At 38.7% G+C, this 27,613-nt stretch overlaps 1 protein-coding gene across 17 annotated transcripts in view; it reads right to left on the bottom strand.

The window, feature by feature from the left end:
- The window catches only part of STXBP5 (syntaxin binding protein 5), a 184,340-nt gene that overhangs the window by 127,692 nt on the left and 29,035 nt on the right, over positions 1-27,613 (bottom strand). For 13 of the 17 annotated variants that reach the window (XR_006289645.1, XM_037894935.2, XM_037894939.2 and 10 more), the window contains exons 3-5: positions 19,163-19,244; positions 17,687-17,787; positions 8,692-8,748 (exon numbers count right to left, since the gene is read on the bottom strand). Coding sequence is in view for 16 of the 17 variants with exons in the window: in XM_037894935.2 (XP_037750863.1) it covers positions 8,692-8,748; positions 17,687-17,787; positions 19,163-19,244 (240 nt within the window). In the remaining variant the exon portion in view is untranslated. The remainder of the gene's footprint in view (positions 1-8,691; positions 8,749-17,686; positions 17,788-19,162; positions 19,245-27,613) is intronic. The other 4 variants (XM_037894940.2, XM_007056260.4, XM_043543093.1 and 1 more) reach the window with 1 other exon arrangement.

The following is a 27,613-nucleotide window of genomic DNA, read 5'->3' as shown; positions in this document are numbered from 1 at the left end:
ATTTGTGAGAGGAATTCTTTGGTTCAGAGGAAAAACTATACAGTTTTTGGAGGGAGGACAGGGCAGAGGGGAGAAAGATACAATGCAATTGGAGCACCTCTAGCTACTTTGAAGGAGTGGGAAAAGGGCATGTGAAGACTACAATTGTAGATAAAAGCAGCCATTCTACTGGAAGTCTGTGTCTCAATATGAATTATAACATTTGTTTTTTAATTATTTAAAAGTTTTTACAAAAGACTACTTTTGCTGGAAACAGTGTAACAATATGGTGGAGTGGGAGCAAAAGGATGTTGATATGCACTGCATGGAACTTGGAGGAGTATTGCTAGTTAGAATGGCACAGCCCCAGAGGAACTCAATTAAACTGAACTGGACCACTGACGGCAGCATGAGGCTTTCCTGATAAAGCCAAATGACTTAAAACTTGGAGCTGTAGGAGTGGGAATCCTTTAATATGTATATCTTTAGTGACAGAAAGACTTGTATCATGTCCTGCCTCATAACTTTTAATCCTTGTTTTGTACACTTAAACACAGGATGAGGCAGACTGAGTGGGGCAACAGAAGCAAAAAAACAGAAGCTAGTTATGAAAGGGAAAGAATAGGATTCCAAGACACTATCTTTCTATTGAACATTTGCAATCATTAAGATCCCAATTCCATCCACCCCCATTAAGAGTGGGCACGCTATTTCTAGTCTGAAGCTGCACTGGGACTCTGGAAGTACTTCCTCTGCAAGTGGGAGCAGGCAATTCAGTAAGATTCTAGCAAGAATCTTTCCAGTGATGGAGAGGAGGGCAATGCCTTGATAGTTCTACAGTCGGCCATCTCCCTTTTTGAAAATGGTGATGATGTTAGCATTATGTAAATTGGCAGGGATTTCTTCGGTGCGCCAGATTTTGAGGAGCTTGTCGGTCAGTTTCTCTCCCCCCACTTTCAGTACTTCAGCTGGTATGCCATCAGGACCTAGAGCTTTATTGTTCTTCATTTGTTTAATTGCTTTGCAGACCTCCTCAGGTGTTGGTGGATTGGCAAGCGTTTCCCAGATAGGGTGCTGAGAGATGGAGTCGATGGTATCGTCAGTCACAGTCGATTCTCAATTTAGAAGCCTTTGGTAGTGTTCCTTCCAGCGCTCTTTGATGGATTCGTTATCTTTAGAAAGGGTACTAGATCTTTGGATTTCAGAGGTGTGAGGCCACATGATCTTGGTCCGTACAGCGTCTTCATCTCCCCAAAAAAGCTCCACATATATCATGTCTGTCAGCGAATGTTTAGATTTCTTTTGCTTTGTCCTCCCATTTGTTTTTGATTTCTTGGATCCTCCTTTGAACTTCAGCTCTGCTTCTGACTGGATAGTGGTTGGTTTTGCCAGTCACAGAAAGCTTTTCTCTTCTGGTCCAAAAGGGCTGTAATCTCAGTGTTGTCATCAAACCAGTCCTGATGGCAGTGGGTAGCAAGGCCAATGGATTCCTCGCAAACCTCATGGATGGTCTGTTTAGTGCTTCCCAGTGTTCTTCAACACTTGTGTTGTCATTTCCAGGTGTGTATATGGCCAGTTTTTCCACTGAGGAGTGTTTAGAAGTTCTCTTGGTGCACTGAGGATTCAAGTCTTTGGGTGTTTTATTGCCGTCTGTGGGATTTGGATTGCTTTCTATGTTTCAGGGCAATCCTGATGGCATGACTGACCTCACTAGGCGGTGGTCAGTCCAACAGTCGTCAGTTCCTCTCATGACATGGGTGATTTTGACATCTTAGATCCTGCCACTGTTTTGAGCAGGGGTATTGCCAAGTTGTTTTGTACTTGTTGCTCTGTCTGAAGTGTGTGTTTGTGATCACAAGATCGTGCTCTGCACATTTGCAGAGTAGAAGGATGCCATTGGAATTGGTCTTGCCCACTCCTTCCCTCCCAATGGTGCTACTCCATATGTTAGAATCTTGGTCAACTCTTGCATTAAAGTCCCTTAAGAGGATTATCTTATCTGTTTTTGGAATGGATGACAATTTTATCAAGGTCAGTGTAGGATTCTCTCTGTTCTTCAGCATAAAGAGTTGGTGCACATGCACTGATGATAGTGGTAAATGACTTATTGACCAATTGGATGCAGAGGGTTATAAGGCGCTCGTTGATGCCGACGGGGAGCTCTGTCAGGAGGCTGACTAGCAGGTTTTTGATTGCAAAGCCAACACCGTGTACACATTTGCCTGTCACTTGCTGGTTTTCCCTTCCAGAAAAAAGTGCAACCACTGCCCTCTTCCCTCAAGTGGCCTTCTTCTGCACATCTTGTTTCACAGAGAGCCGTGATGTTGAACCTTGAGAGTTCTCAGGCAACAATTGCCGTTATGCGTTTGGGTCTTTCACTTTTTGATCCATCCAGTAGAGTATGGACATTCCAAGTTACAAGAAACATTTTTGTTTTTCAACCGCATTGGGAGTGATCTCTCTGGACACGGTTATCCAGTCAGGTATGGTGGGATAGCCTATGTTTGGGGCACCTTTTCTAGTCCCTTCCCCATATGGGGTGAGCAGAGCGGTTCCTAAAAAGGCCTGTTCAGTCATGACCGCTGCTGCCGAAAATGCCCCCCATCCCAGTCCAGGGGCACATGACGACCATCTTGCAGTCATCGCCTGCGTGTTGGTCTGTGACTAGGGACTCCTGATGATTACTTCACCTATCTGTTGCCACTCGCCCATTGCCACAAGACTTATGGGTAGGGGTGGGGACAAAGTTCTTCCTGTGAAAGAAGCCTGCACGTGTGTAGTTTAATGAGTGGGAGCTGATGTGCACCAGCAGCCACACAAATCTTTGCACAACAGGCACCTGTGTCTGGTGACAAGGAGGTTCAAGATGACTAGAGGTTTCTCCTCTGTTGCAGCCTTCGCAGCCGTTGAGAGGTGATCCTGCTTCATCCACCTGTTCTGTCGTTGAGGTCTTATACTGGGTTGTGTTGTGCTGGCACAATCAACAACATTTTCACAGCCAGGCAGATCCAGGAAAAATGTCAACACCACCACCAGGAGCTGTATATGGCCTTTATCGATCTGACCAAAGCCTTTGACTCTGTCAACCGTGAGGCTCTGTGGAAAGTCATGTCAAAGTTTGGCTGCCCAAGCAAATTTATCACCATTATAAGACTCCTCCATAACCAGATGACTGCCTCCATCCTGTGCAGTGGCTCTGCTGCTGAGCCCTTTGTCATCCGAACTGGCATAAAACAAGGTTTTGTAATGGCACCCACCCTTTGCTCCATTATCTTAGCAGCTATGAAAACACTAACCCAAGACCAGCTACCACAAGGGATTGGCATCCAATATCGGATTGATGGCAACATCTTCAAACTTTTGTCGTCTCCGTGCCAGGACTAAAGTAATATTGGCAACAATAACTGAACTCCAGTATGCAAATGATTGTGCTGTAGCTGCACACTCAAAGGAGGATCTCCAAACAGTCCTTAATTGCTTCTCTGAAGCTTACAACAGCCTAGAGCTAACTCTGAACATAGGCAAAACAAAAGTTCTCCATCAGCCAGTTCCCAGACAATCATCAGACACAGCAAGGAAGATCTATATCAACAAAGAAGAACTGGAAAATGTAGAATACTTTGCCTATCTTGGCAGCCATCTCTCACAGAGGGCAGATATAGACATTGAGATTCAGCACAGAATTTGCTGTGCCAGCCTTGCCTTTGGCAAACTGTCTTGCCAGGTGTTCAACAATCATAACATCAGAATACATACGAAACTTTTAGTTTACAAAGCGATGGTAATCCCAAGTCTCCTCTATGGCTGTGAGACTTGGGTGACCTACAGAAAACACCTGAAAAACCTGGAACGCTGGCACCAGCACTTTCTTCGGAAGATCCTCAAAAAAGAGTGGGAGGATCATCACACTAATGTCAGTGTCCTCACAGAGGCCATCATCTTCAGTGTTGAGGCCCTGATTATCCAGCACCAGCTAAGGTGGAGTGGGCACTGTGTGTGCATGCCTGATGTACAGTTACCAAAACAACTGCTGTATGCACAATTCACTGAAGGAGAAAGGAAACAGAGGTCAAGAGAAACGCTTTAAAGCCACATCTCTTGATGTTATCTGGAGGGTGTCATCAACACCATACACTGGGAGACAGCAGCCCACGATAGGGATAACTGGCGAAGACTTGTCAGAGAGGTCTACTCTTGAGGAAAATCGCCTTGCCATGGTCATAGAAAAACGCCAGAAAAGAAAGGAAAGACAACAGTCATGCAGCAATCGCAGCCCAAACCTGTCTTCCAACACCTCCTGCAATGTCTGCCAAAGAGCCTGTGGCTCAAGAATCAGACTCTTCAGTCACCAAAGAACCGATGAAAAATAAAACCTGTGAAAGAGATCGTACTCGACCTTGAGGGATCACCAACAATGACTATTTCTGGTCACCTGTGCAAACTGTATAATGAGCAATTTGGTCATAAAGGGCTGTCACTGCTGTGTCGGATTATTGTTCACTTATAAGCAATTGTTGTTTTTAATTCAGGAGTAGGCTACTCCTGTAGTGGAATTTATGGATCCCTGTATAGCATGTAATGTAGTTTAGGATTCCACAGAATAAAAGGATATAAGTGAAAGGCCATCATCATACACACCTCTGTGCACAAAGAATACATTAAATTAAAATCTACACAAAAAATAAGGTAGCTTGCTTCCGTTTTCGCCTTTATGTTATTAGAAAGTTCACTTTCCACTTTTAAGGAATCTAAAAAAAACTTCAAACCTTTTAACTCTATTGAAAGGGAGATTTTTTTTGTCAACTCTAGGATAAGTATATTTGTTTTCCTGTACTATTTCTAGGGAGTAGTTTAAAATAATAAACTTTTAATAGAATAATATATAGAATCATCTAACATTTGTTGGAGAGTTTATTTTTTTCTAGTGATTTCCACAGGGAGCCTTTAACTTTTGTTTAAAAAAACTTAATGCTGCAGATCCTAAACAACTTGGCTGGAAATCCGAGTCTTGTGCTTTATAAGAAACACTTATAAGGTAACATATCAGAGTGGAAAATGTCACAATGTATCAGAATGAACAGGAACGAGCAGGTAGTCTGGTAATACATTATTATAACCTAGCACCTCATAAAATACACATGCTGGTTGAAGCATGTTTTATACCCCCATGGGTTAGCTCCACTGAATTTCAGCAGTTGTAGCATCACAGCATGCTGGGACGTCAGAGCTGCATGTTAGTCGGTGAACCAAACTCTCTAAAGACCTAAAATTCATCTCAAACAGCATAATGGAAAGGCTTGCTCCATTTCAGAATGAGATTTGGGCTTGGATATGGGCTAGTTAAATGAAATACAATCTAGCATTGGGAAAAACAAGCAAAAGAGATGGTGTAAACTGTATCACTACCAGTGACTACAGGAGAGCACCCCACATTTCTCTCTTTTATGTAATTTGGCTGGGGGTGGTGGTGGTGATCTTGTTAGATCCTTGAGTAATACTGCTTTTACAAATTTAGCACTTGGTAAAAACATCAAACCTTTTATATAGATGTAGATTGTGCTCTAGTTATCCATGCACTGATCCAAATAAACTTACTATATTAATTTTTCCTTATTTTACATTAATGAATTTTTAAACCTAATTTGCATAATTGTGTGTGGGACTATATTAACAGTGACAAGCGGATCACTTGAGAAGAAATTTACAGACATGCTCCAAGGATTTCCTTTGCTAGTTGCATACCATATGCCTCTGATAAACTGTCAAAGTTATTTAAGAAAAATGTTTATCATGATCCCACCACAAGACATATCAAAACACTAATTACAACAAGAGACAGTTACTGAAAAGAACAACTTCATTATGGAAGTCTCAAAGAAGGATCACTGATATTTGTACTAGCTTTTTAAAAATTGTATTATATGCATATTATGGAAATCGTATGTCAAATACCAAATAGAGAAGACTGTTATTCTTTAACAGTGTTTCTATTAAAAAAACAAGAATCCTTGTAAACTAACCTTTAATTTCCCTACAGTACATCTCAATTTAATTGCTTGTCAAACCAATCAAAACTTCTATTCATCAGGTTACTCCCTTGCTTTGTTGAAAGACAAAGTGACAATATTTTAATCAATATTAAAGAACACTGATCTATTGGACTGTTTTTCATTCAGAGTAACTAGATGCATTTCTAAAACGCAAACGGCAGAGAGTCATTAAACTCATGCAATTACTTGTTACATCATACATTTAGGTCATGTAAAATGCCTTTGATCTTTCAAAAACAAACAATAATTAATAAAGTTGCATTTTAGATATTCACAAGTGTACTGTAATCTGAATGAGGTGAACAAAATACTGGCTCAAGTTTACAGTTTGAAAATATACCAACGTAAATTATTTTGTATTGGTTAAATTTTTTAATTCTAAAAATTGCCAAGCTAACCAAGCAACTTTTTTCATTTACCATAATTTCTGTTCATTTTCAGCACAGCATTTGCATACGTAAAATGAAAAAGGGACTAAGTACATTAAAGTTAAGGAACTAAGCGGTAATTACTGGATAGGAGTAATGGGATTATTCCCAAATTTATTGCAATAAAAACTTTACACCCCACATGACATAGTAAAAAGGGTTTTGAGTAGCAGCCGTGTTAGTCTGTATTCGCAAAAAGAACAGGAGTACTTGTGGCACCTTAGAGACTAACAAATTTGAGCATAAGCTTTCGTGAGCTACAGCTCATTTCATTGGATGCATCAGGTTTTTGTTTTTGTTTTTTGTGGGTTTTTAAGATAGTGGTTGAAGATATTGGCTCTGTTTAACCTAGAGTTACGTTAGTTTATTTCTAAGCCTTCTTGCCAGTTATCGTGTTGCTATTTCACAAAGTTCTATCAAATTCTCCAACTAAACAATCCTATTCTTGAGACATCAAGAATCCTGCATGGTCTGAAATACCATGTTTGCAGCAGAACAATTTTTACAAAATAAATGGGGAAGTTTTCCTTTTATGGAGTAGAAGGGAATATCTGCCTTAGAAACAGAATTTTTGAGAATTGGGATATGTGTGCACAGTCTCTAGGCTAGGTTTTGGAATCAGTGTAATAGACAACTATATTGATTGACATCCTGATGAAGCAGCTGTGTATGATCAGTGTTATGAGAGAAAACTGATGAATTGGAGACTGGACACGAAAGGGACTATGAAGGTGACTTAGTTTTCTACACTTTGCCTAAAAAGGAAACTAAGATGGGAAAATTCACCAGATTCAATTTGACTCAGCTTAAACTTCAGAAAGTTGAACTACATTTGGAAATTATAGATTCATGCTTATACACAGACTTATGCTTCAGTGAATTTACCGTGGACTCTTTATTTTACAGGAAACCTGATTCAAGAGCATTAAGGGAATTTTTATTTCTCGGCACTAGTGGAGGTCCTTGGGATATCTAGCACTTTAAATGATAGAAATGTAATATGTTAAGAAAACTAAATGCCAACAAATAAACTTCCTATAGTCTCAGATTTGCTACAAAAGATATTAATCTACAGACCCTTCAATGAGAAGCTCAGAATCTTTGACAATCTGGTCATTGATTAAAATATCTGAATATGAATTTAGGTGATTAACTTTAGGCATCCAAGTTTGACAACTCTGGCCATAGTCTGTTATTGTCTTTCAAGACCCTCACAATCTTAGCAGGAGATAAATACCAAGGGGGGAGGGGGGGGAAAAAAACCACCACCACAAAAAACCTTCCTTACCTAAAAAACAAGACTTCAGTATGACTGAGGTTTTACCTGCATGTAAGTCACTACATTAAATCTGTGATGATGTTAAATCTCCAATTGCAGAACTGAACTCAGTAACAAAAAAATAAAAGTATACCGTTTAAAAAAAAGAAAAAAAGGAGATGGAGATTCAAACACCAGGCAAACTGTAAATTCCATTGTCCAAGCAGGAAAGAACTTCAAAATTAGTATTTAGTAAGCAAGTATTTAATAAGCAAGAGAATCAAATTGTCTCAAATTCTGCCAATATAGCATTGGTGTGGACAGCATGAAACGTGTGCCGTTCGGGGCAAGGGGCGCGAAGCGGGCAACATAAGTTAGATTAACGTAAGCGGTAGTGTAGACCTGCCCATGACCATTAAGTTTTCCATCTTTCTTCTAACACCAGTACTAGCATACTCATCTGACAAATGGATAAACTACTACTGAGGATGAGTAGATTGCTCAAGACTGCAGAGTCAATCAGGGGAAGAGACAGGATTCAAACTCAGGAGTGCTGATTTTTAGTTTTCTAGCAACACTGCCTCCTCTCAAATATAGGAAGGGGGCAGGAAGGAAAGAACAGATTAAGCCCTTCACCCTTGCAGGCTAGATTGCCATTCACAATGCACACTACTAGAAATGGCTGTAACAGTTCCAATGCCAAGTTAATGTCCATTTTCTTTGAGTTTCTCCTGTATTTTGAACCAAGAGGCTAGCCAAAAATTCAGGGTCTTACTGGTTGTTCCAGTTAAGAGGAGAAAGTAACGATGAAACAGGTACCTTTAATGCAATCTTATTTATAAATAACGTACAAAGTCCTGCTTCCCCTAAACCCAGAAGGAATCAAACAATAGGATATAGTTTCTTTGCTTACAACGCCAAACATTTTTTAGCTAGCACCAGACCCAAAAGCCCTCTCTCTATGCTTCTCACATACCACTTGTCCAGCCTGATTCCAGCTTCCTTCTCTGTCTGTTTCTGTGTACTTCTCTGTCTGAAAGAAAATTAACAACAGGGTGGATGGCAGTGGTCTCTTGAGCCCTTGAAGCGTCTGTTATTTCGTGGAATTTACTGGCTTACACAGAACATGCCCATTTTGTTCTAATGGAGAATTCACCACTCTGAATTTTCCACCCTCAACTTCCACAGGAACAGTCTCAGTTGCAGGGGTCAGCCATGCTGAAATCATGTCCCACCTTGAATAGTCCTGTGGGATAACTTTGAGATAACTTTAGTCCTGGGACCCAACAGTATCCTACACACAACTTCATTTATTATTGTGTCAGTACTGTATAGGGTCCTTCCAAAGGTTTATATAGATTTGGACTCCTCCCCTTCTTTCTTCCAGGATCATTTGGAACCAGACCAAGTCCCCTCTTTAAAAAGTTTCCCCATATGACCTTTTCATCTTATCAGAAGCTATCATTAAATTTTCTCTAGCAAAGGTGTGAGCTTTTCCAGTTCTGAATTGTAGGGTTTCTACATAGTCCAAATTCCTTTATTCCTCTTCAGGATCTCCATACAAGAGGCTGCTGCAGTCCTTAGTGCAAGCCCAAACATGAGGAATGCTGGGTATAGGTGGTACTCTCACTGACTGCTGTTCTATAAACCAGTGGTCCTCAACAAGGAATATGTGTACCCCTGGCGGTACACAGAGGTCCTCCAGGGGGTACATCAACTCATCTAAATATTTGCCTAGTTTTACAACAGGCTACAGAAAAATAACTAGCCAAGTCAGTACACACTAAATTTCATACAGACAATGACTTGTTTATACTGCTGTATATACTATACACTGACATGTAAATACAATATCTATATTCTAATTTATTTGTTTTATAATTATACGGTAAAAATTAGAAAGTATGCAATTTTTCAGTAATAGTATGCTGTACCACTTCTGTATTTTTATGTCTAATTTGGTAAGCAAGTAGTTTTTAAGCGAGGTGAAACTTGGGGCTACACAAGACAAATTAGACTTCTGATGTAGGAGCAGGATTGTATAATTGAACGATAAGAATAGAGGTACTAATGTATGTCTTGATTTCATTTTACCAGCCACCCCATTTGAATAGCAGAAAGATGACCCTTTGGGGCTAGGAGAGATTCTGTTTCCCATGCATTACAAATAAGGCCCTTTTAGTTCTTTGTTTTAAGGCTTAACTAGTAAGAGACAGGATCCTGTGTTGTGTCTTATGTTAAATAGATTAGAGGAATGTTGAAGGCCTAGGCCCCAATGTGAATTGTTTTGGTTATAAAATGTAGTAAGCTTTAATTTACAATGTCTTTTACTTGATATAAAATACTGCTGTTAGTATTCTTAAAGGTCTCTGTAAAAGACTGTTTGTGTGAATGAGGAACGTATGCATCAGGAAAAGATAAGGTGTGAAGGCCATTGTTATAGCCAGATGGTCAAGGAAGGAGTGAAGAGACTTGACATCAGAGAACCATCCATGTGCATCCATAATGAAGGAAGGGCAGACTGATGACCCTGAGGTGAAGGCTGGCCCCCGTAAAGACAGGACAATTGATTAAATCAAAATCAGGACAGGATGACCCTCTCGGAGGTGTATTGGAATGTTGACATCAAGAGATGCACCAATTAAGAACTAACCGGTCCCAAACTGACACAGCAAAATCCATAGACTTCAACAGAGAAAGAGAGACTATAAAAACAGGGTGGTTGGCCATGGGACTTTGGGTTTGTCTTGCCACACTCCAGGAGCATTGGATCGCGACCGACAGAGCCCTGCTCCCCTCTGCGACCAATCTGGCTGGCCACTACATCGATCCAAACTATAAACATCGACTGGCAGAGGAAGAGGGGTGTGTGAGTGAGTGAGTGTGAGAGAGATATGCTAACTGTTGTATTCTCAATAAATGCGGCATGCTGCCTTCTCCCCTATAAAGATCCCGTGTGCTTCTTCTAAGTATAACACCGAAACAGGTATAGTAGTCTGAAAAGGTTGAGAGGCACTGCTATAAACCTTCAAAAGGAATGCGATATTCTGTTACCAGTCCATTTGGTGCTGTTCTATAAAAAGGTAGTGAGCTGAACACCACCATCCCATTAGACTACGGATGAGCTGGGGTATTGCATGTTTTATGAATCCCTGCTGAAGCACTTTGGATTCTAAGTTTCAAAGAGATCAAAAGGAGAAACTCAGTTGGGACCCCAATTGAGCGACAAAGTCATTCACTAGGATGCCTGCCACCGTCACAGTGCCTTGATTTCTTACTGGGTAAACTTCAGCTCATTTTGTGAAGTAGTCAATAGCTATCACAAAATAATTGATTACTAGCCTGTCTCATGAAAAGACCCAAGCATATAAATAAAATATTGTTTCAGAAAGGCTCTCCCAGTTTTGGGAGAACGCTTCTTTGCAATGTGAGCATCAATTTTCCTGCACCAGTTTTTTACATCCTGCCTGCATTTTACCCAATAGAAAACCTCTCAGCTTGGCTAAGATTTTTGCAACCCCAAAGTGTTCAGCGGTTTTAAAATAATCACAACCTCAGAACTTTTCAATGTATATGGCACAAATAGCTAATACCTTTACCCATAACCTGCTGGTTTTTTCCATCTTTTAACTTCAGGTTTTCCCACTGTCACCAGAAAGCATTTATTTTGGTATTGTGAAGGGATACTGCATTCCAGAATGGCTGCGTTTGCCAATGGATTTTCCCACCACATACTATTCTTATATCAAGATCCTCTCTTTAGAAAGCTTTTAGTTGCTCTAGAGTCTACTTCTACGACACCAGGAACATTTTCACTTCTGCAAACTGTGGGAAGAAGGCAGACACTCATTTCTTCCTAGGAACACTTTCTTTAGCAATGAATTCCTTGCTCTCCTGGCACTGTTTGCAATTAGACCCCAAACAAAGCATCAGCACTATCATGTCTGTGCACAGACAAGTGTGCAATTGTGAAATCATAGCACTGCAAGTTTTTCCAATGACCTGGGAAGTTGCCTTTCAGGATACCCTGAATCTAAAGAGCCATTGCAGGGACCTTACACTTTCTTGCATACAAATAGTGATGAAAATATTCTACATATTTAATCACTTCCAGGAGTTCCTTTCAGGTACTGCAAGAATTTATCTCAGGAAAAGTTAGACATTTGATGTAATAAGCCACCACCTTCTCCAATCCTTTGTGTTTTTGTGTCAATACTGACCTCAAACGAAAGCATTAGCATATTAGTCCAATATAAAAAAGCATTCTGAAAAATGGATAGGCAAAGACAGGAGCAGTCACAAGAGCCTTTTCCAACTCTGAAAATGCCTCTTCACACTCTGCTGACCACTGAAATGGTTTCCCTTTCTCAACCAACTTATGCAGTAGTTTTGCAGCACTGGCAAACACACCAATAAATCTTCTGCAACAGGAGCAGAGATCTATAAAACTCTACATATCTATGAATGTCCTGGGAGACGGCCAATCTGTACAACTTCAATTTTTCTTTTTACCAGTGGAAATTCCTGCCACAAACTGATTGTGTGCTCAAGATAAATTACTCCATTTTGAAACAACTTCACATTTTGGCGGTTCAATTTCAGATTGGAAACATTCTGTTTACCACAGACCATTTGTCAATCAATACAGGTTCACCAAGATATAATATAGAAACAAGCAGCTGAAAGAGGCATGCCATGTAATACTTTCTCCAGTTGTCTCTCAAAAGTGGCTGGTGCATTGCACAAGCAAAACAATTATTTCAAGTTATCCCAGGCCTTGTCCTGCTGTGAAAGTAGTTTTTCCTTTGTATTTTGGATCCACTTCCTCTTTAAAGTGACTCCACACAGAATCTGGTGCTGCCATCTATTTTCTCATCCAGAACTATGGTTGAGGCCCAGGGACTAGTAAAGCCTTTGTCTTTATTTTTCCCTGTTGGAAGGACATTCCCCTCCTCCCCGCAATATAAAGCACAGATGATTAAATATATCACTACACACTTTAGGGTATCATTTGCTTCCAATATACAACATCCTCTTGAACAAACATGGTACCAGTGCACCCTAAGATGTCTTACATATTTCATTATGGATATGACGGAGGAGCTTTAGGCTATACTTCAGGTTGCACTGAAATAAAGCAGAGAGTAAACCTTGGTTACACATGAAAAATAGCATATCCTCTACAAATTTACAGCTCTTGAAATGCAGAATAAGTTTTGTGTTTTTGATTAAATTTTTTAATTTTTAAAATTGGCCATTTAAGAATGCTCTTGCTGATTTTCAGGAAGCACAACCTTCACTTTAAATTGCCGGTCAATTTCCTGGCTTTTCCTAATGTCTCTGTTTTTGTGTGGTTGAGTACTCTTACTGGTTCTGAGAACTTTCTGTTTTTAGCTTCCAGCTTCCATGCTCTGGAAGGGTACAAAGCACTGATAAACAACCTTAACTCTCCTTTAACAACCTTTTTTTGTTGGTGAATATACAGTCCATAAAGAACAGAATTCATCATAGGCTGTGTTTATTTCATTTCCACCCCCCCATCATGTCTCCCTTCCTTATTTTTCAATTTCTACCTATGATAGCTCCAGAATATGGGGTTGGGGTGGGGAAAGGCAAGAGCTATTTCCTTAGAAAATGTCTAGAGAAAGATTAAGTAGCACCAATGCTATCAACCAGTTTAACCTAAGGGTGCTTTTCAATTTCTAGCTGATGACTAATTAAATTCTAATTCTATATGCTTTTGGGGGTATTTGTCTCTTTCAGAATCTGACCCATCTGTCATCGTCCGCTGTGCATCATACTAGCTCTGAGCATTCACAGGCAGTTCTTCCTGAGCCACCATGACCCCAGGAGTTGTCCCTGTGAGAGTTTTATGATTGAATCCAATAGACCAGCTTGGATCTGCAGTGTATATATTTTCCTTGTGACACAGACATTTCCCATGTATTTACTGTAATGTACAAAGAATACATGTAGTATATGCACCTATATATTGACAAGCACACAATTAGGTCTATTTGCCACTAGTTAAAAATTATCACTGTGGCGAGTACTTTGGTGAATGAAGCATAAGAAAGTATTGCCAACTGTCATTTCTACCAATTCTAAAAAATCTCTAGACAGAACATTTTCAGAAGAGTTCTGCTCTCCTTTATTACAAATATCTGAAAAATAAAAAGGCTGATGTTTGCTATTTTGGTTTTGAATTGACTGTAGTGAGTCTTAAGGAAACAGTTGTCATGTTTAGTGTCTTATGTGGAGAAGTCTGTGTGACTATTAAAAAAATAAGGATAAAGCTTGAATGGTTAAGCACCAAAAAGTCATTAAATGCCAAAGTTTAGGATGCTACTATGTATGCACTACAACGCAGTTGTATTATTGATGATTTGTGTTCTCAAATACAATACCAAAATATTTCTACATTCCTCAATATACATTTGGCATCTTGTAAATTTCTTTATCTTTACATACTATAGTTCCATTAGTTTTTCTGTCACATAACAGTTATTAATTTAGCAGCAATCCTAAGAGCTGCTGTGCACTGCTTCAATGGAAGTCTTCTCAATTACAAATTGCCTCAACATCTGTATTTCAATCATTCACAGCACCCATATTCTATACACTTAAGAGATATTCTCATGTTTGGAGACATGCCTCTGAACAGCAGTTTATTATTTCTATATCTCAGACACCATTTCTCAGACAAATACACATATACAAGGGTAAGATACCCAAACATAGAAGGCTCTGATTTAGCGAGCAATGGTTTAATAAGAACCAGTATCTGAAAGTTGAAATTTTAAAAGATTTATCTTTGTTTCAAACTTGAAATAATCATGTGTAATTAATCACTGGAACAATTTATCTAGGGAAAAAATGCTTACTTATCCTACAGCCACTGTCATTCTTTAAGAGTTGTTTTCAGTATGGATTCCACTGTAAGAGGACACACACGTGCCCCTTTTAAGTGCCCCAAATGTTCAATGTTGGATTCTTTGGAATAGCAGTATGCTTCAGGGCTGTGCATTCTTGTGCTCCCATGCAAGGGCAAAAAAGGGAAATGTAGCTTTTTCTATGATGTTCTTCAATTTGGATAAAATATGTATACTGACATCTGAACTGTAATTGTGTAGATATTAAATAATGTTTAAATGTTTTTAAGTGAGTTTGCTACTGAAGCAACACATTGCAGCACTTTGATAACTACATAAGAGATTAGTGCAAGGATTAATTCTAGTATTTGATATTTGAGATATTTAGTGTAAATTATAAGCAAATAATCCTAATCCAAGTAAAAATATCGATAAAATTTTGAAGTTTTTTCTCATTATTAGGTTGTCATAGGTTGTCCTCAATTCACACGTCAGTCAACTCTGCTCACAGGAAATTTCTCATGGGTAAACTTCACTTATTGTACAAAAAAACCCTAAGAAATTAGCTAATCCAAGCAAAGGCATTGTAAAGTATCTACTTCAAAATAATGAAAAAATATCAACTTGTAAATACAAATACAAACCTTACTAAGAGTACTTATATCATCCAGTTAAAAAAAAAAATTCATACATCCATCCTCCAGGAGTACTTTAGACTCCAAGAATGAGGATTTAGAATTATTTGCCGTCAATATACCTGTAGTACCCAGTAGTAATCATAATACAATTATCCTTCACCTTTCTGTCCCCTAACAGAGTTGAAGTCTGTTTTGTTTTATAAATGATATGGTCAAAAGAAAAAACTGACCTTTCAAGGAAGTTGGTAAAACTTATCCCACAATACCAGATAGGAATGTAGTGTTGGAGGCATTTATTAGAGTTTTAGAGAGTATTCTGACCACTTCATATGTCATGAGGCCATTTTTTTGCAGACCTATGATATCTACTTTAGAGACTTTGAAATTAATTCAATTGTGTAAATAAAATAATTTCGATAGTGACACACAAACAATTGTGCACTGCCAGAGAACCAGCAAAATTTGTCTTTGCAGCTCTTGCTAGATTGCTCACATTTGGTTATCTAGTTTGCTTTTATCCTGCTTAAATTCACAAGTATAATACTGAATGTGTCTTTTTTAGCTGTGGAAGATTCACACATTTATCAGAAAGCTCACACTTATGCTAATGACACTACAGTCAATATCCACAATCCATAAAACCATTCTTAAAATTCCCCACCTGTCTTCCAGTGTCTAGCACTTGTATAATCTTAATGTGTTTAGATACTGATGTTTATTTTTGTTATGATTCTCACTAAATAGTAAAGTTTGAATGTAAAGAGACAGTTAAAACTATCAGATTCCATTATATTTTATTATAAATAAGGCTGCGAGTTTTTCACGGAGGTCACAAATTCCGTGACTTTCCATGACCTCCGTGACTTCTGCAGCGGCCAGTGCGGCTGACCCTGGGGGCCGCCTGAGCAGCTCGGGTGGCCCCGAGCCAGCCACATCAGCTGCTGCTGGGGCAGTCTTGGGCCACTGTGCCCCCCTCCCCCCAGCAGCAGCAGGAGTTTGGGTGTGTGAGGGGGCTCAGGGCTGGGGGGAGGTGAGGGCTCTAGGCGGCGCTTACCGGAAACAGCGACATCCCTCAGCTCCTAGGCGGAGGCATGGCCAGGCAGCTCTCGGCACTGCCTCCGCTCCCTGCCCTCAACACCCGCGGTGCCCCTGGGCCGCCCACCCCCCTCCAGCATTCGTGGAGCCCCCCCCGCAAGATTTAGTCAGGGGTATACAGTACAAGTCATGGACTGGTCACAGGCTGTGAATTTTGCATCTGATGAAGTGGGCTTTAGTCCACAAAAGCTTATGCTCAAATAAATTTGTTACTCTATAAGGCGTCACAAGTACTCCTCATTCTTTCTGCTGATACACACTAACACGGCTACCACTCTGAAACCTGTTTACTGCCCGTGATCTGTCCATGACTTTACTAAAAATACCCCTGACTAAAACGTAGCCTTAACTATAAACTTACTCCAAATGTAAAAATAAGCAAAGTATGAGACATTAAGGATCAGTCTTAAGTACTACAAACAAGGCTATTCAATCCCATCAGTCAGTGCAGCAACCTCCGTTTCAATTACAGGTGAACCCTATTGTGTTTCACGCTAATCATAACATTCTCCTTAACGAGTTTTGGAACAAAAATATTAGTCTACTATAAAATCAGGAAGCCAACTATCTCAGCTCCTCTCATAGCACAAAGCAAAATTAATGAACTACTACAGAATGTGTACCCAATCTACTTATGCATCCTTTAGTACTTCTTAGCATTTAAAAAATTTAGGACTAGCACTTCAATATTCAATGACATCTAGTTTTCTAGGACACAAATTTTTTATTTTTTGTACTCCTTTTAATTTCAAAGGAAGTTTATTAACCCCTTCTACTTTTCTCCAATACATATTTTGGATTTTTCAATAAAAAAATTGAAATCCCACTTTGAAAGCCAACTCAGTGTCTCACATATAAGGATGATTTAAATGGTCTAATGAGATTAGTAACACTAAAAATATTTTTAGTACCAGTGTTACTCGGATACACCGAACATGTAAATACAACTGATTATGAAGTGTCAAATTCAAAGCCCATTGACTCTATGAAAAGATTCTATTTACTTAGGTGTGTTTTGGATCAGGCTGCAAGTAATTTTCATCATGGTGACTATCTTTAGCACTCATTCTTATCAGACAAATTGAATTGTAAGTAACTGTAGAAAATAAAAGGGTGTTTAAATATGTTAATGTTTCTACTTGATTCAACTAACTTAGGTCCCAATTATCCTGCAACTCAAGCCCACACAGTCAGTTGCAGGACCAGAACCTTAATCTGTAGCAGTTTAGGTAAAATATTCTTGAGATAGTTTGCTGTTCAATCAATCTGTTCTTTAGAACATATTACATACACCTACACACACACACACACACTTCATATATTTTTTAAAATATACATATGCAGGTGATTATGACCCAATTCTTACCTTTCTCTGTTAAATTTGAGTGAATGAAGTATAGCGGGTCTCTTTTGACGCAAATTCCATAGGTGTAAGGTGTCATCAGCCAAGGCACTCACAAGAGCTCCCTTGAGAAAAAGGATCATTCAGATGTTCATCTACATTTAAAGTTTATACTATCTTTCACTTGTGTAATATTCAGTTTCCAGAGACTTGTTTAACCAACATCAATGTGAAGAAATTTTATAGCAAGACCATCATTCAAACTGAAAAGTGCTATAGTAAATTTATACTACTACTTAAAGTAACAGCTTCAACTTTAAAAATTTACTTTTGGGGTAAATGTAATAAGAACATTAATAAAACATGGAAATGAGTACCATTTTTATTTATTGAGAAGGTACATATTTTAAGCTACTGGATCACATTAAATACAATATACAATGTGTATTTCACCACAGAAAAAAAAAAAGACATTCTTAAATAAGTCACATATTGCCTTGTAGAAAGTAATAAAGCTTTTGGTGATATTTCTGATGGAGTATTTAGAAAAATATTTACCACTTCTTTTTAGAAAACTATTTAGTTTTCTGATATCCCTTATAACTGTTAGTGATTTTACATCAATGTCTCAAGAAAAAACAGTAGTTTGTTCCGTAAGATCCCAGAACTACTGTATCACATTTCATGAATATTCTTGAAACTACCACAAAATTTATAAATTAAAGGTTTTTTTTTTAAACTACCAGTTCTGTCTGAAAATGTTAACACCTACTAACTCTTACAAATTACATCTCCGAGTACATTATTTAAGAGCCTACAGGAAAACAAATATTTTTATTTTTCCAGCTTGTTTATTTCTTGCATGTGACAGCATTTTTGTTAGTTTCCTCTGTCTGAACTAAGCAACAGGAGACAGCAAAAAATAAATTAAAACTCAGAATTGTTAAGCCACAAAAATTGGCAAGGTGTTTCTGGAGCAGATGTAGACAAATTAATCTCTTTTAAATGACCTATCTTTCATATTAATGGTGTCCCTTTAAATTCCAGGTGTGTAGCTACTCAATTAACAATGTTTTTTAATAAAGGTCAGACTAAATAGCTTTGGCAAATGTTTAGAAAGACGGTGAATGAGGTAATATCTTTTACTGGGCCAACTTCTGTTGGTAAAAGAGACAAGCTTTCGAGCTTATCCATTCTGCAATGTTTGACCATAGTTTTTCTAAGAAAACCTATGAACGTTATTATCTTGTTTACTGTGATAAAGTACCCCAAAGAGAAAATTACTTTAGTAGTTTATTTTTGGACACCTGTATTTTTTTCTTGGAACAGAGCAAGAACAAAGTTAATATATAAGGACAATGAATAAATTATTACTATTCGATAAATATATGAAACAGTAATTCATATTCTTATTTGTATTTGAATGCTTTAAAAATACAGCCTTAAATATATGATGTACATTCTTTTTGAATGACAGTAAAGATTAAACTCTTTACAAACCTCATTAATCAGGAACTGGAGCTGGATTACTGCAGCTTCACTGTCATGTTGGCAGTAGCATTCAACTCCTGGCCGACCAAAACTGACAATGCTATTAAGGAATAACTGTTGTATGTAACAAAAAATTAGTAAAATGAATATTACAGAAGACTTGATGTTTCTGAACAAGTCCTAAATAGCTTTGCAATTTGGTGCTTGCATTATTACCAATTTAGTTAATTATAAAACATGCTTATGTAATAATCAGAAAAGTTATAAATCACAAAGCCATTTCAAAATGCAGATCAGACACTTTATTCCTGTTCTTATTTAGAATATAAATTAAGCCCCATCTTAATGATGTTCAAAAACTATTATTTAAACTTTTCACAAATTTGGCTGAGGAAGGATCAAAGTGGCAAGGGAATGGCAGAGAAGTAATTCCAAAGGACATTGAGGTATTATGGCAGTTGTGAAGTCACTGTCACCCTCTCTATGCTCAGAGGGTGACTGAAAGGCTTTCATATTGGTAGGATTGAGGTAAACCCGGGATTGAAGCACAAAAGGTGAAACCTAGACTTACTTCTCAATGAGTCCTTTATTTCTCTCCTTAAGAAATAAGGACTCCTCCTCTTTGGTGCCTTTCAGAACTGTAGGAAAAACATTACTTGCTAGTTAATTTTGATCTTTTGCCCTTTCCACTATCTCACATTGAGTTACAGAGCAGTGAGGAAATGGAAAAAGCTGCTGGAGCACCTTAAGACCAGCAGGCTAATCAAAGCGGTCAGTGAAGAAATGCAGGGCCATGTTTAAATTAGTATTTAAAAGACTATTTGAGAGCTCTCATTGAAGGAAATTCTAGTCTTTTTATGCTCTCCAGTAACGGTCTGACCCTCCTACTCTAGTTCAGGGTTAGAGAAACAATCAAAGGGGCTTTTCAGTGAACAGAACTTAGGCCAAAATATTATAACACTATCATATGCAATATATCGGTGGAACACCACCTCGACTACTGTGTTCGGGTCCTGTCACTTCATCTCAGAAGAGATAAGCAGAAAGAAAAGAAAGCCAAAGATGGGCAACTATAATGACTAGAAGAATGGAAAGAATTCCATGCAACGACAGATCAAAATATTGGGTCTGTTTAGGTTAGAGAGGAGGTAAAGAAGAGGGAATGCTGTAGAGATATATAAAATAAAGAATGGCATGGAGAAGGAAAACAAGAATCCTATTTAATACAAAAACAAGAAGACATTAAATTAAATTGAAAGAACTAATTAAGACTGAAAAAAGAATTTTAACAATATGTAATTAACCTGTGGAACTCCCTGCCACAGAAAATTGAGGAAAAGATGCAAGAAAAGATGCAAGATGCACTTATATGGACAGCATCAATTATATGGAAGGTTTAGACAAGTTAAGTAGTCTGGCATAAGCCAACTACTAACTGCTTGAGGGCAGAAAGAATATTTCCCTGTGGACAAAGTTATTCAATATTTGCCACTAATGGTTTTGTGCACCATTTTCTAAAGCATCCGATACTGACTACTGTCAGAGACAGAAGTCTACGGTATATAGACAGCTCATCTGGACCAGTACAGCAATTCCTATCTGTTTTAACCCTTTAGGAGCGCCAAACAACACTGTTTGAATGTTCAATCAAAATTACTTCCTACTATGATTCAGCTATGGTACAGAAAACTTACATCACAATAGGCTAACACAATTAGTTATCTTATTCTTGTCTAACTTAATTTGACATCTAAAGGTTTCATAGAGCATCTACAACTGTATTATTGAAATGACACTCAGTACCGTAAATCAGTTTACCACCACAACCTCATAAAATGTCAACTTTTTGAAGGAACAGCCAAGAGAAAAACAGTAGTTATTTCACAAAGAAACATATGGACTGTTAATTGATAGGCGATTGTAAAAAATGGGAGTTCTTAATCTCACTGCGTGTTGTAAATATCTTATTTAAAAACAGGATTGTCTTTTCCTTTCTCACAGCAAAAATAATCTTAGTCTTTCCAGTGTGAATCGTCTGACAACTGACTCTGGTATACTCCTAGACAGTGAATTAAACTGATAGGATAATATTTTCTGCTGCCAAAAGACAAAAAAAGGAGGATTTAGCATTCGTGAAAATTATCAGAGAAGCTTGTATTTATCTTTTAACAGGTTCTTCAGGAAGAACAGTACATCCACATAGCCACAACTACTGAAAGAAGGTTGTATTTAAAAAAAAGAAGTTTGGCACTTTGATATGATCATACATATCAAAATCACTCTCCAAACACTAAATATTTATCACAGATACTATAGGGATAGCAGTAATTACCCCTGTATTAACACTGTCAACCCATTACCTTATAAAAATTCTTCCAAACACTTTTTGAAAAGCTGCAGGACTGGCACTAGAAAGGCCCAGTCATAATCCAATCATATCTGGCCAGGTTATAAATCAAAAAAAAATTCACTATTTTTATTTTGTGTTTTGTTCACTACACCTTCTTCCTGGCTTGCTGCAGAAAGCAACAAAATTTCATCAGTACTGGTCATGCACAGCTCCAGTCTTGTGCTTCAGCAACTCAGAGCACTAAGCCTCTGGAGAAAACAAAGGCGAATCATGATGCTTTCCCCCATCAAAATACCCTGTGCGTAAGGAGTTGGTGCACAGAGCTGGTAACTAGAAAACTGATGTCTAGATACACTTCTACTGATCAGTGTTGATTCTGAGTAGTTGTAACCTTTATTAATTGAGGTCTAATGCCCCACTAAAAAGTCACATGGCTGAGAATAAAACCCAAAACCTGCCTCAGATGTAGTATATTCTACACACTGTTTCAGTGTGTTACATGTGCTCCACTAATACCTAGTTCATATAGCAAAATAGTCTTCCGCTGCTAGCTAACGTAGTTACTACTTTAACCTCAGCGATAGAGGCTCATATTAAAGTACTGAAAGTCCAAGGTACCTTGATGATATTTATGATTGAGGGTGGACTGTGAATTATACAGTTGCAAATAATAGAATTTGCTTTTATTTTTTTAAATCTACATACTTACACATAAACTATATTAAAAATGTTAAGACTGCAAAGTCAAGAAGTCAGAAGTCAAGAAATACCAAAATTAAGATGGTCTGTACAACCTTAGTGTGTATGCACAAGGGAGCAGAATTGATACAGTCTTTAATTACATGGGCATACAGCATTTTATCCAGAGAACCATTGCCTTATTCAGTACATAGCATGGATGGTGGTGAGGCACTCTTACTTTCTGGAGATGTTATACAGTAGAAACAGAATTAAATGAGAAATTGATTTGGCACATCTAAAAGCAAAGAAAAAACTCACAATCACGCATGTATAATTGCGTGCAGAGCTATTTCTGAATATCTACTGCTGAGAAAATGGAGTTGTATAAAGTATGATATACTGAAAAAGTCTGGTAAAAGTTACTAGCCGAGTTACTGGTTCATATCCAAATGTCATTAGTGGTAAGCTATTTAGAAGCACCATCTCCAGTAATGTAACAATTGAAATTATCAAGCTTCGTATGCTAGGATTTCCTGGGTTCACACGAATAACAAAAAAGTATTTGCAACAAAGGGTTTTCCCAAATAGTGCAATTAGCACTAAGTCACCAGAATGAATATCAGGCAAATGACAGAGATTCTCTTCTGTCTCCACATCAAATATTTCAGATGTTTTAGTTTAGAATTTGCAACAGTACAATGTTTCAAAAGTTTCTCAGGCACCAATTTCAAGTTTAAATTAATGTAAATCACAATTTCACTTATAAAAGATTAAGGGTTTTCTTCCACCCCAGGAGAAAGAGAAAAATACTTAGAGAAAAATAATGAGGGGAAAAAAGCAATGAACACCACAAATGCTCTGTGTGAAGTAGCCCAGAAAGCAAGCTTGCAGTATAGTAGCAATTTTGCCAAAGGGCTGTGTATCTTGTTCTCAAAAATAAGGCAACTATTTAAAAGCACAAAACAGCTCAGAATGTCAATTAGGGAAAAAATGGAAAATATGCAATTAATTCTTTCTACATATAATATAACCTCAAAGTTCATTACAGGAAACTGGCAGAACCTTGAGCATTCTGCAGTTCTGCAACTAGTTCTTGTTTGTACTGAAAATTTGCAGTTGGAAAGTGGAATGCATACAATATATACATGTTTTGTGTACTGTCAGTTCCATTCAAAGTGGAGCCTGCATATTAAAAGGATGAAAACAAATTGCATTTACTGCGTTCACTTTGGCTGGCTGCTAAGATCAGGAATGCTGTGGATGTCAACTGGCTAGTCAGGTACCTCCAACAACTTTCAAAACAGGTGGTTGGCGGGGAGTGAAACATAAGTGAGATTTTCAGGCAGGAATGTACTTATGGTAAGGGAGTTGGTCTTTGCAAGTTTTTTTAAACACTATACTTACCAAAAGTACAGACACATTAAAGTATTCTAAATTACCATCTGCTTCAATACACACTAATATTGTGTTGACTGCTAAACTTCAGTTCATTTGTTTTTCCTCTACTACACTGATGAACCAGTACACAATTGACTAAGTGATGCAAAAGGCAACGAACAGATGTCAGAGACTTCAGCATCCTCCACAATGCCAGCTTTCTTCCACACAGAATTAGTAGTTTACTTTAACCCCCCAGGGCCAACAAAAATGCAACAGCTAGTATGTTTCCTTCCCAATCTTTTTATTGGGTTTCATCTGAATTTACAATAGATATAAACTAGTATTTTTACTATTTATTATTGTAAAATATCAAATTACTCATGAATCATTTCTTTTGGAAAAAGAAAAGGAGTACTTGTGGCACCTTAGAGACTAACCAATTTATTTGAGCATAAGCTTTCGTGAGCTACAGCTCACTTCATCGAATGCATACTGTGGAAAGTGTGGAAGATCTTTTTATACACACAAAGCATGAAAAAATATATCCTCCCACCCCACTCTCCTGCTGGTAATAGCTTATCTAAAGTGATCACTCTCCTTACAATGTGTATGATAATCAAGTTGGGCCATTTCCAGCACAAATCCAGGGTTTAACAAGAACGTTGGGGGGGAGGGTGGGGTAGGAAAAAACAAGGGGAAATAGGTTAGCTTGCATAATGACTTAGCCACTCCCAGTCTCTATTCAAGCCTAAGTTAATTGTATCCAATTTGCAAATGAATTCCAATTCAACAGTTTCTCGCTGGAGTCTGGATTTGAAGTTTTTTTGTTGTAATATAGCAACTTTCATGTCTGTAATCGCGTGACCAGAGAGATTGAAGTGTTCTCCGACTGGTTTATGAATGTTATAATTCTTGACATCTGATTTGTGTCCATTTATTCTTTTACGTAGAGACTGTCCAGTTTGACCAATGTACATGGCAGAGGGGCATTGCTGGCACATGATGGCATATATCACATTGGTGGATGTGCAGGTGAACGAGCCTCTGATAGTGTGGCTGATGTTATTAGGCCCTGTGATGGTGTCCCCTGAATAGATATGTGGGCACAGTTGGCAACGGGCTTTCTTGCAAGGATAGGTTCCTGGGTTAGTGGTTCTGTTGTGTGGTATGTGGTTGCTGGTGAGTATTTGCTTCAGGTTGGGGGGCTGTCTGTAGGCAGGGACTGGCCTGTCTCCCAAGATTTGTGAGTGTGTTGGGTCATCTTTCAGGATAGGTTGTAGATCCTTAATAATGCGTTGGAGGGGTTTTAGTTGGGGGCTGAAGGTGACGGCTAGTGGCGTTCTGTTATTTTCTTTGTTAGGCCTGTCCTGTAGTAGGTGACTTCTGGGAACTCTTCTGGCACTATCAATCTGTTTCTTCACTTCCGCAGGTGGGTATTGTAGTTGTAAGAATGCTTGATAGAGATCTTGTAGGTGTTTGTCTCTGTCTGAGGGGTTGGACAGGCCTAACAAAGAAAATAACAGAATGCCACTTATGCTCAAATAAATTGGTTAGTCTCTAAGGTGCCACAAGTACTCCTTTTCTTTTTGCAAATACAGACTAACACGGCTGTTACTCTGACACCTGTCACTTCTTTTGGAGTTGGTTCACAGAACCAGGTATACAACAATAATACCCTAGCATGAAAAACTATACTGTATTGTGCCCCGAACAATGTTTTATTTATACCAATTTTTGTATGGATGAGCACAATAGGAAGATATTGTAAAACACAATTCCCACAAACATTAACTGAAATTCCAAAGTGAATTTGCTTCAGCCATGTTCACACCCCCTCTATCTTCTCTTGAACTAAAATTTTACTTGCATGAATGCTCAGAAAGAAAAGCAGTTTTTAACTTGCAAACTTAAGTGCTCATAGGTGTTGAATTTTCAATTCATGGATACGTATCTGCACTGGACTCAATATGTTTTATATGGAACAGAGTACTATTCTACAAAGCGGGTTACAGGGTTTCCAATGCTTCCCACCTCACCCCAAGCTCAAACAAAGCAGCAATTAAGTGACCCCACAAGGTTTTATCCTCAGCTGTTATGACTTGTATTACACAAAAAGACATACAATCACAAAGCCACAGGGGTGGACAAATGGGGCTATGTGGGTGTATGGGCCTGGGGAAAAAAAAGGGCCTACAATTCCTGGGCTTATCTACTACCTCTGAGAAATTCAATGCCTCCAGTGGCTTCAAGTACGCTTTCCAAGTAGAAGTTATTAACTTCTAGAAACAATATCACAACTAGCCAGTGGAGCATCCACTGATTTGCACCTCATCTACTCATGAGAAGGAAAAAGCCCCCAGCAGAATCCTGTGATCACTAGCATTGCTATTAACCGGATGTTAATAATATCAGAGTTGCTATATAGTGGCATACACTGTATTTCCTAACTTGGATTGCTTGAGTATGCAATCTTAACACTCTTAATGTGAGTAAATTACATTTTTAAAACTTAACTTTTTTTTAAAGCAAACTGGCAAAATTGAAATTTTATCATGTGAAACCACATCAACACTCCTCCCACTGCTCATCATCTCAAACCTGATTACAACACAATGCCATGAGTCAGTGCTTGTTTCTCAGGCCTAGAACTGGCACTCCACAATCGGCAGCTGCTCCGTGAATGCCACCAACAAACTTGAATTGTTTCTCACTATGTCCCACAGCAATCTGTTCTCCAAGGAATCATCATGTTCCCCATGTCTATTCTAGTGGCTCTGCAAAGACTGCACAGTCATGCACTCTGTGCTTGTAATGTTCAAGACAATAGTGCAGGCTCCATGCGTCTGTCAGAAATGGTGGACAATGAGGAGGGCCACGTAGATTTGTGGGATTTTGAAAAGAAAGGGATGCAGGTGAAATTATGGGATGGAGAACAATGCATTATGGGAAGTTGACCCCATGCTTCCAGTCACCCCTGCATGACTCATTTTGGCCCCATCATGGATTGCCAAAAGAGAGCGTGCTAGACGGTGGCAAGTTGTACAGCGGGATACCTGCCCATGGTGCAACTGCACTCTGCATCGATACAAGTGCTTCTGAGGAGTACACTCTTCGCTGACACAACTAGCCAAGCATGCATGCACACCAGCAACGTACTACTGTGGCAGCTGCATATCAAAATTATTTGAGTCAACATAAATCTGTAGTGTAGACATGGCCTCAACCTGTTATCCTCTATGTCGGCCAGGCATAAGACATTTTGCCAGTGGTATTCAATCAACAGTAGAGGAATGCCAAGACTCATGAACACTAGTTCACTTTCAGGTTCTATAGTGGAGCATGCCCTAGTGGTCACAGACCCTACTGCTTATCCCCCATGTCTGACTCTGACCATGTCTTCACCCCCAGCTCCTACTCTCTCTATCCCTTCTGCTCCTATAACTCCCTGCCTATTCCTGACCTTTCTCACTGTTCTGTTCTTCACCTATTGCTGCCACCTCTGATGTACAAAAAATAGGGACATCCAGGATGATCCTGTGCCCATACAACTAGACAATGCGTACTGGGCACCCTTACAGATTTCCTGGGACAGCTACCTCAAAAAAAAAAAAAAAAAAAAAAAAAGAGAGGACAATCCCAGGAAAACCTAGACAGGTGGCAACCCTATCTTACTCTTTTGCATTCAACTTAGGCTGTTTCCTCCTTCCACTCCATGCTGCCTGGGTGCTACCAAAGAGCACTGGTACCTGGAACCACAGTGGTCTCCAGCTGTCAGATGGAGCAATTGTGGGACAAATCCTGCTCAGCCCCAGAATGTGCTCAGTCCCTGGGGCAGCAATGGTACCGTGCAGTAGCTCATGCTCAGTTCAGATGGAATCTTTGAGAATCATACTGTCAGCCTCTTAAAAACTTGTACTAAGAATGTGAAAATTGTGATTTTTTTTTTTTTTCCAGATTCTTATAACTTGACCAAATAGGGCAGATTTTCTTGGGGATGGCAAAAAGCACATCTTTGACATCTGGACTATCTTTTTGCCATATCTCAAGTG

The sequence above is a fragment of the Chelonia mydas genome, chromosome 3 (assembly GCF_015237465.2).
Source record: "Chelonia mydas isolate rCheMyd1 chromosome 3, rCheMyd1.pri.v2, whole genome shotgun sequence".
Classification (NCBI taxonomy): Eukaryota; Metazoa; Chordata; order Testudines; family Cheloniidae; genus Chelonia; species Chelonia mydas.
The sequence above is the reverse complement of the archived record's forward strand: the minus strand, read 5'-3'. Positions and strand labels throughout refer to the sequence as shown.